The sequence below is a fragment of the Chaetura pelagica genome, unplaced genomic scaffold, assembly GCF_000747805.2.
Source record: "Chaetura pelagica isolate M959 unplaced genomic scaffold, ChaPel_1.0 scaffold773, whole genome shotgun sequence".
In the NCBI taxonomy this organism is placed as follows: Eukaryota; Metazoa; Chordata; class Aves; order Apodiformes; family Apodidae; genus Chaetura; species Chaetura pelagica.
In genome coordinates, this window is record NW_009952587.1 from 12270 (window position 1) to 21644 (window position 9375).

A 9375-nucleotide genomic window follows, 5' to 3' on the forward strand; every position below is an offset into this window, starting at 1 on the left:
CCTGTTACACACACACTGCTACCCTGTCACACATGCTGCTGCTACCCTGTCACGCACACACTGCTACCCTGTCACACATGCTGCTGCCATCCTGTTACACACACACACACTGCTGCCATCCTCTTACACACAGTCACCCCGTTGCACACCCCCTGTCACACCCAGTGCCACCTACCTCAGCCTCCCCCGCTCTGCCTGCCAGGCCAGGCGCTCCCGCAGCAGCGCCCGCAGCTCGGGCAGGGTCGGTGCCTCCCGCAGCACCAGCCTGGCCTCGCAGCAAACCCGCAGCACCACGGGGCTGCCCGCGCCTGGGGGCACCTGCTGAGAGATGTGACACTGTGGGCAGGCTGGGTGCTCAGGACTCGGATCAAGAGAGGTGACCCAGGCGGGTCCCGCGGCAGCAGCACAGCATCCAGTGCAGAGCTCAGAAGGGAATGACACACTCAAAGCCTGGGATCCAAGGCTCCTCCCACGACCTAAGAAGCCTGTTTCTGGGTCTGATCACACAGGTACCTCCCAGACCCAAACCTCTATGAGCAGGACCCCAGCTCCTCCAGCCAGCTGGAGAGATATGGCCAAGTTCTCATGTTCTGCTGCCTTCTGTCTGAGGCACAACTGACCAAAAAATACTCCACAAGTCCTACAGTGTGGGGTGGGAAATACAAATGAGCAGAGCTGAACTGCAGCTGGCACTGCCAGAGGTGCTGTCCTCAGGTGGACACAAGACCAATTCCAGCTCCATCACACCCAGAAGCTGGTAGTGACATGGAACTGCATCAGAAGACATCATCCCACAATACAAATCTGAGTGAATTGTGGTACCCAGCCTGACAGGAATGTAAAATGCCACACAGAAGGAGGGGAGAAGGGACAATAGGTAGATTAAAGACAGCTTGTTCTTGCAAAATAGGCTGCAAAGTATAGGCCTGAGAATGATGCTGTGTCTGGGGCTCCTGGCTCCTTGAGGGTGACTAAAAGGACAATACCTGAAAGGGGGCTCTAAGAAGGCTGGGGAAGAGTTGTTCACAAGGGCAGGTAACAACAGGACAAGGGGTGATGGTTTCAAGCTAGAGAAGGGTAGAGTTAGATTGGAATTTAGGAAAAAGTTCTTTGATATGAGGGTGGTGGATCACTGGAAAAGGTTGCCTGGAGAGGTGGTGGAGTCCCCATCCCTGGAGACATTCAAGGTCAGGTTTGATGGGGCTCTGAGCAACCCGTGTGAGATGTCCCTGCTTATTCTAAGGTCGTTGGACTAGATGACCTTTATAGGTCCCTTCCAACACAAGACATTCCATGATTCTGGTAAGCCTCAACCTTGGGCTGCCCCACAAAGCTGTATGATCACAGACTTGGGAGTGGTGGAGAGAGACCACATGGGACACTCTCTTCAAAATGAGAAAATGGGCAAAGGAAGATTTTTTTTCCAGTGATTTTAGGGCAGCTCAGGAATTTGAAGAATCTGGTCAGGAATCTTGCACTTTTCACTGCCTTGATCTCTTGAGCAGCTTCAGCTTGTGAAACACCTTACCTTGAAGTCTGTTTGGGCACCAGCATCATTTGCAGAGGCATTTTTTCCCTCAGGAGATTCTGCAGAACAAAAGAAGAGCAGAGGAACAGTGCCTGGAGGCAGCAGTTCTGCAACCCACCAGCACAAGGCAGCTGTGGCTGCAGGGAGCAACCAGCCCCCCAGGTCTCCCTAAAGCAGGGGGGTGGACACAGCTTCATGTAACACCCAGTGTGGGCCCTGACCAGGGGACTACCTGGTATCTGCTTCACATGGAGTCGGCTGGGAGGCACCTGGGCAGGAGGGAGGGGAATCCCATCACTGATCTTCTGCAACAGAACAAAATCAGAAAGGAGTGAGCAGAAGACACCAGAGACTGGGCAGGGCTGGTGTGCATGACAGAGGCTGCAGCCAGTTATAAATTTCTAGGTGTAACTCCAGAGAGAGCCCCAGGGAGACCAGTTCATTAACTGGGTGAAATGGAGCACTCAGACTCTCAGTGGTCTCTGCAGCTCCCATGGGTAGCAGAGGTGATGAGGAGTTTGGTTGGAGAGTTCCTTGGCCTCTGACCCCTTGCTGGGCTAGTTCTGGAGCAGAGGGAGTTTGCTCACACTGTGCTGAAAGTTTCCTCCACCATCTGCCAGTTCACCTGGGAACTTGGATGGGTTCAAAGTGGAGGAAGTGCCCAAGTGTGTGCTATGGCCAGGGATTCATTTAGAGGGAAAAAAAATAATCATAGCAACATCAGAACAACTCTGTACTTCAAAAACCTCTTTCAGGAAATAGGGATCTGAGTTGCACCTTTCTGCCCTGGGTTCAGATGGAAAATGACTGGGACCATGTGTGGATATGCATGTGGTGGAGATGGGAGATGAAGGAAGTTTTCCCAAGTCAAAGGTGAGGGTTTAGGCACGTGGCCTCAAGGCAAACGTGGTGCCTGTTTAAGATGTTACTGTCCCACTGCAGGTGATTAACTTGTTCTCCCTCTGCTGCTGAACTGAAACAGGTGAGCACTCCTCACCTGCTCCTGTGTCACATCTGGTGGCAGACATTGTGGGAGCAGAACGGATGAACATGTGCCTCATGCCCTCAAACCCCTCACGGCCTCAACAAGTTACAGTGGGTCAGGAGCGCTGTGGCAGATGCCCATGTTGGTGTGATCCACCAGCCCATGGCAGGTAAGAAATAACAGAACCTAGAGCAGCTTGTGGTGCAAGCCACTGTGGCTTGGCTGCAAGTCCAAGCCCCCAGGTTTTGCTGTTAAGAGACCTCCTGTCTATACAAAAATAACCATATTTTCTGCTCTTAAATCCCCTGTTGCTCTTGTTCAGGATCACTTGGTATTCAGACAAGGTGCCCCAGTGTTTCACACTCTATGTTTCTCTTACATTTCTCAGTTGGCCTATGCTGTGATAATCTGATGAATAAATGTCTCAAGTGCATCTCTTGCTCCCTTCCTCACCCCTGGTTGCAAGGTTGTCAGCTCACCCATTTATCCATCTTTGAGGCAGGCTCCAGGAGAGAGCAGGGTATTCGCAGCTTCTGCAGGACACAAAGCACAGCAGGGTGAGACCTGAGTTGCTGCTGTGGCAGCCCCAGCCCCACCTCCTGTCAGCTCCACCTCCTGCCAGCCCCATCTCCTGCCAGCCCCACTGCACTGCTGGAGCCCCTGCAAACCCCTACTGACACATGAAGGTGCCCATAGTTATGTTTCCCCCCACACCCCCACTGCCTACTTTTTTCTTTCTTACTTGGAATTTCACCTGACACTTCACTGAGCAGTCAAGCAGCACATTCAAATACTTCTGGAACTGTTCACTTTTAGCTCCAGATGCTTCAGGTTATGCTGAATGGTTTGACTGTCTGTCACAGAACATGATCACCTTAAGAAGCACTGTATCCCCTTCCAGTACCTGAAGGGGCCTACAAGAGAAGTGGGGCAGGACTTTTTGCACAGGCATGTAGCAACAGGGCAAGGGGCAATGGTTTAAAACCTGCAGAGGGGAGATTTAGATTAGCTATTAGGAGGAAATTCTTTACTATGAGGGTGGTGAGACCTTGGCCCAGGTTTCCCAGGGAAGCTGTGGCTGCTCCATCCCTGGCAGTGTTGAAGGGCAGGTTGGATGGGGCTTGGAGCAGCCTGGGCTGGTGGGAGGTGTCCCTGCCCATGCAGGGGGTTGGATCTAGATGGTCTTTAAGGTCCCTTCCAACCCAAACTATTGTATGATCACTATCCCTATTGCTGTATCACTGAGGAATATGCTGACTGCTTAGGTTACAGATTATCTCTGGGGACACCCTTTCTTAAAAAAAAAAAAAAAAAAAAGCGCTTTTAATTTCTACACACCCTTTATTTCTGTATTTTAAACTGTTAGCAGCCCCCAGAGCACTGCCTCTCCTGCTCAAAGACCCCACTGGTTCTTTTAGTGGTCTTTTGACAAATCTGACTGTTTTCTGAAATATGGGCAGATAAAATATTCACTGACTCAACTTCATCCAGGTGTGCACTGGCTCTTTTCAAAGGACTCGAGTAGACATGTGAGAAGTGATTTCCACCACCAAAAGGTTTTCAGTGTTGTCTTATTTACCTGTTTCTACTCAACCTGTTTATACCACGGATCCCTGGTCTGCAGAAAGATGTCAGATTTGCAGGGGTTTAATTCCTTACATCTTCTCTACAGCCCTTCATAAAACCTTCCTGCTCAGCTGAAGCCCTCCCAAAACCTTTCTAAAGTTAATTGAACAGAGACACTACACACCAGGTAAGGTGTCTCCTCAGCTCCTTAGAGCCCTGTGACAAATACTGCTCCAAATGGGGTCCTTGCCCAGGTCTGTTATCCTACATCCTACTGTAAGATCCTGTATGGTGGAGAGCACAAGTGCTCCAAAATGTGCCCTTGTGGAGCTACAGAGGTGAATGGAAGAAGCTTGTGGGAGAAAAGAGGAAAACCTTTTTCACTGTGAGGGTAACAGAGCCCTGGGACAGGCTGCCTGGAGAGTTTGTGGAGTCTTCTTCTCTGGAGACATTCCAAACCTGCCTGGTCGTGTTCCCATGTGATGTACTCTAGGGGATCTTGCTCTGGCAGGGGGGTTGGACTAGATGATCTCTAGAGGTCCCTTCCAACCCCAACCATTCTGTGATTCTGTGAAGTCTCAGAGACATCTATAGTTAGCAACTCATCTGTGGAAATGGGCTTCTGAACTCATCCTCTGCTCTGCAGTGCTACAAATGGGTCCCCAAGGAACATGCTCAGAGGGTTGCAGCAAGCTCCTGTTCACAAGCAAGGCTGTGGTCTCTGCTGGTGGAGGTGAGCTGGAAAGCCCACCTGTTTTCCTTACCTGTCCATCATATATGGCTGTAGCCCAACCGTCTGCTCCTCGCGCCAGCACAAAGACCAAGCTCTTGGCTTTCACTGCCAAATTCTCCAAGTCCTCAGGGCAATAGTGGGACACAACTCGACAGTAGCCTGACTCACTGTCTCTGGAAAGAAAGAATGAGAAGAAAAAGACCTTCAATAATCTGGAGTTCTGGTGCTGGATGGTTTTCAGCCAGAACACTGCATTGACCCAAACTGGCACGTGCCAAAAGTTTCAGGTGTTGGGAAATTATGATTTCCATGGCTACTCTTTGGTACAACTGGGAAAAAAAGGAGCTTGGAAAACAGATCTCCCAAGTGCAACTGCCCATTTTGGTTATACTAAAAAACATCCTCCACACCAAAAAAATATTAAACTCAACCCTGAGGTAACAGTATCACCAAACTAAATGCCTTTTGTGGTTTTTGAGCCAGGACTGATTTTGGATCAACACAGCATGGCTGAGAGGCCTCGTCCTGGGAACTAGGATGGAACAGCTGAGCATCCTCTGCCATAGGTCTGGGCAGATCCCACAACCTCTCTCTGCTTCCATTTTCTGGCCATGGCATGATCCATGCCATGTTTCCTGATTACTGAATCATTTCCTGCAAACTGCCCTGAGATTCTTGCAGGAGAGACACCCCTGAACTGCAGTGTGACCTGCAGCCACACAAGCCTCTGCTTGTTTGTCATTCACTCCACCCTTGGTGGAAAGTGGGTGTGGATCCCACTCAGTCTTTGGACAAAGACATCAGAGAACAAAACAGGACCTTCTGAACAGAGAAAGAGAGCAGAGTTGGACATGAGTAGAAGTAAACACTTACTGCAGAGCATCAGCGCTGGGTTCATAAAAGCCCTGTTTCTGTGGGAGGAACAACAGCAGCTATTTATAACAGTACCTCATATAGCAACAGTGCCACCTTATTTGCTGTCCCTCTGAAGCCCACACTCTGCTGTGTCTTTGCTTTTGAGGGCATTTGTCACACCACAGCATCCTGAGAGAGGTTTGCTGCTCACCTTTCCAGGATGTACCTTCTATTTCTCCCCCTCCTGCTCTGTCCCCTCAGAAGGTGAGTAGAAAAATCTTCTCCCCTACCCCTGGTGCTAAGAAACTCCTACCACAGGGCCAGCCAGCCATGCTTATGCTGACATATTTTACTAAAGTGCTGGACAAATGCATGCTGAGCATGGCCAAGTCTCCACTGCTGTTTTGATATGCTGAAGAAAAAAAAATGCATCTTCAAAGGGCCGGAGACTCATGTTGCTGAGTCCGTCCCAGGCTCTGCTGAAGCCCACCACGTGGCTTTGAAAGGCCCTGTAGATCTTGTCTGATGTTGCACTGTTTTTTTTCAGTGATACCTTCTTACCCTGCTGGTGTTAGGATTTGAGGCCTTACCTGGAGCTCCATGACTGCTCCATTCCTCCCTTCCCAGCTATGTTCTGCTCACCTGAGGCCTGAGAGGCTCGAAGCCAAAGTATTCATCATTGGGAATGATGGACGAGATCACCTGCCAGTGGACAAAGTGACAGAATCCAGGCTGGATGAAAAGACTCTCACACTTCATGCAAGGTTCTCCCCATTTCCTTCTGACATCCTAAGTAGAGCCATGCACATAGTGGAAAAAGCAGACTTGGATTCCCAAACCAGCTGCAGCTGTTTGTTTTCCTGTTTTTTTTAGTCCAAAGCTTTTTTTAAAGCACATAAATTAATTACTTTCCCTTCCCCTTGTTATGTCACAATTTCCTGGCTTGTGGCACTTCTGCTGACTGCAGTGGTCACAGATGGGATCAGAAAAATGCTCTGTTCACTTGTGTTACAGGGTGTGACAAAGCATCTGTCTCTCAAATGCCTGCCTGTCCCAGAGGGAATGCAGGAGTGAGTAGGAGAATGCTGATGGAGGACAGTGCTCCTCTTGAAAATGTCATTGGTAGCAACAGGACAACCACAGGGCTCCCAAAGTACTTGCTCAGATTTTTCAGAGTTTAAAGTGACCAAGACTAGGAAGTTTTTTTAGCACCAAAGTGCAATTTTTACAGAAGAGGAGGCAATTCTAACAAATGTTGGCTTCTGTGTCCCTGATGCTGTGACTGGCTGCAAGTAGGACCTGCTCTTGGGTCTCCACCAGTGGAGTGGGCAATGGTAATGCTCTCTGGAGATGTCACAAGGTGGGGTTGAACTCTGCCTGCTGTTAATGATCACGTGTCTGTTACCTTGGGTTTACCCAGGAAATCTTTTGAGTCCAGCTGTTCAACTTCCTTCTTTCGTGGTCTGAAAAATTCCCCAAGAGGAACCTGCATAGGCTCTAAGAACAGGCGGTTCTGGGGCAGAGAAAAGAGATCAGGGTAAAGCCATCAGTTAATATTAAATCAAATATAACAGCAGTGACTGCAAGTACAGCTTCCCTGTGTGTGTGAGATGAGCTCCAGGAAGACATTGAGGCAAAAAATATGGCTGTTAACTTGAAAAAGTTTGACACACACATGCAAACTAAGAGCTCAAGAATCCACACCCCAGTGTTAAGTCACTACCCTGTTAGCATGGGGTGGGTGGAAGGGGTGGAATAAAGTAAATTAAACAAACCTCTAAGCACTTTTCCTATTTTACTTCAATTGTTGCTTCCTTTCTCCCTTGTTCAACCACTGAGCAGCATGCTTGTACTGAATATAAATGATACACTAAAAGAGATGACCTTATCTTAAAAAGGATACAAATAAGACATAGAAGCATAGAGGTGGCAAAATAATGAACCCTCCAGGAAGAGTGATCAGAGACCTGCAGTTTGTTCCTGATCATAAAAAAGTGTCTAACAGGAAACTACCACTTAGAACCAACTCTGGCAACACTTTTCCACACTACTTAGGCTTTAAATGTGATTGTCATTCATATCTGAGTGGCCACCAATTGTCACTGAGGTCAAAGGGATTTTAAAAAGTTAGCCAGTGTCATGAAAATTGAGACTCTCCCAAATCTGCACTTAAACACTGCATAAGGCAACTTGTTTTACAGCACAAGTACAACTGAGCTGCTGGACATCAGGGACCAGAAAGAAACTTCCCCATCCTAGGAGGTTATCCCGTAATTTTCCACTATGGTGTTTCTGTGCTATGAAGCATTTGGGGGAGGTTGGAATTACTTGATTAGCTGAAGCACTAGTTTGGTAGAGCATCACATGCAAATGGCTTAGACTGTTACCAGGTGACCAAGTAGGTGGGGAGACAGGAAAACCCAAACACACAACAATTAACATATTCTTATCTTGTACTTCATAGAATCATAGACTGGTTTGGGTGGGAAGGGACCTCAAATATCACCCAGTTCCAACATTTGCCATGGGCAGGGACACCTCCTACCAGACCAGGTTGCTCCAAGCCCCATCCAACCTGGTCCTGAATACTTCCAGGAATGGGGCTTCCACAGCTTCCCTGAGCAACCTGTTCCAGGTCCTCACCACCCTCACACTAGAGAACTTCCTCCTAATGTCTAATCTAAATTTCACCTCTTCCAGTTTTAATCCATCACCCCTTGTCCTCTCCCTCCCTGCCCTTGTCCTAGGTCCCTCCTCAGCTTTCCTGGAGCCCCTTCAGGCACTGGAAGCTGCTCTAAGGTCTCCCTGGAGCCTTCTCTTCTCCAGGCTGAACACCCCAACTCTCCCAGCCTGGCTCCAGAGCAGAGCTGCTCCAGCCCTCGGATGATCTCTGTGGCCTCCTCTGGACTTGCTCAGTATTTTTTTAATTGAGCCCAATACACATACCCAGGAACTCACAGAGGTGGTCTTACCTTGACGCGCTCCAGGGCCATGTCCAGGATGGCTGTTCTTCCCTCAGGTCTCCACACAACAGCCTTGTCCAGGGTGGCTCTGGCCTCCTGCCACTGCTGCAGGCGGCACTGCGCTGCTGCCAGGCTGTACAGCACCTGCAGCCAGGGAGCAGAGCACAGAGGCTGAGCACCAGCACAGCTTCTTGAGCTCAGCCAAGAAACAAGGACCAGGTCCTGGAGCACCACAGACACAGCAGCAGCTCCAACCCACTCCCCACCAGCCACAGGAAAGGCACTTGAGCAGCACAGCCAAAAAAATCTCCAACATCAGAGTGGAAAAAGCTAAAAGCTGCAGGTGAGCCTGCTGGATGTGCTGGGGCTGCCAGCTCTGCTCCAGGCAAGGAGAGGCAGGGAAACTCCAGATGAAGACTTCAGTACCGCACAAATTTTAATCTCATCCTCTCTGCATCTAAAAGGCCATTAAGGATCTTCCTGGCAAGCTGCATGGGCTCCTTTCTGCATGCAACCAGGTGTTACTTTTTGCTGCGCTGTTTTACTTTTCCTTCTGACTCCCTTTCACTGCAAAAGAACCTAAGAAAGTATTTAACATTGTTGGGGGCTGTGAATGTGCCAGCTGTAGCTTGTTACCCTTTAGCAGCATCTAAGTATGTTAGTGGTGAAGCAGCAAAGTATGGGAGGGTTAGAGAAGGGTGCTGGGAATCCTTCATCTGTGTGCTGAGCTAAGACTGGGAAAGTT

At 49.2% G+C, this 9375-nt stretch overlaps 1 protein-coding gene across 1 annotated transcript in view; it reads right to left on the minus strand.

Moving 5' to 3' along the window:
- LOC104385237 (NADPH oxidase activator 1-like) overlaps positions 1-9375 on the minus strand; it is a 25295-nt gene that overhangs the window by 3947 nt on the left and 11973 nt on the right. Inside the window, exons 4-13 of the mRNA XM_009993669.1 lie at positions 8640-8774; positions 7073-7180; positions 6310-6369; positions 5686-5723; positions 4844-4985; positions 2993-3046; positions 1761-1833; positions 1529-1587; positions 982-999; positions 176-321 (exon numbers count right to left, since the gene is read on the minus strand). Coding sequence (XP_009991971.1) covers positions 176-321; positions 982-999; positions 1529-1587; positions 1761-1833; positions 2993-3046; positions 4844-4985; positions 5686-5723; positions 6310-6369; positions 7073-7180; positions 8640-8774 — 833 coding nt within the window. The remainder of the gene's footprint in view (positions 1-175; positions 322-981; positions 1000-1528; positions 1588-1760; positions 1834-2992; positions 3047-4843; positions 4986-5685; positions 5724-6309; positions 6370-7072; positions 7181-8639; positions 8775-9375) is intronic.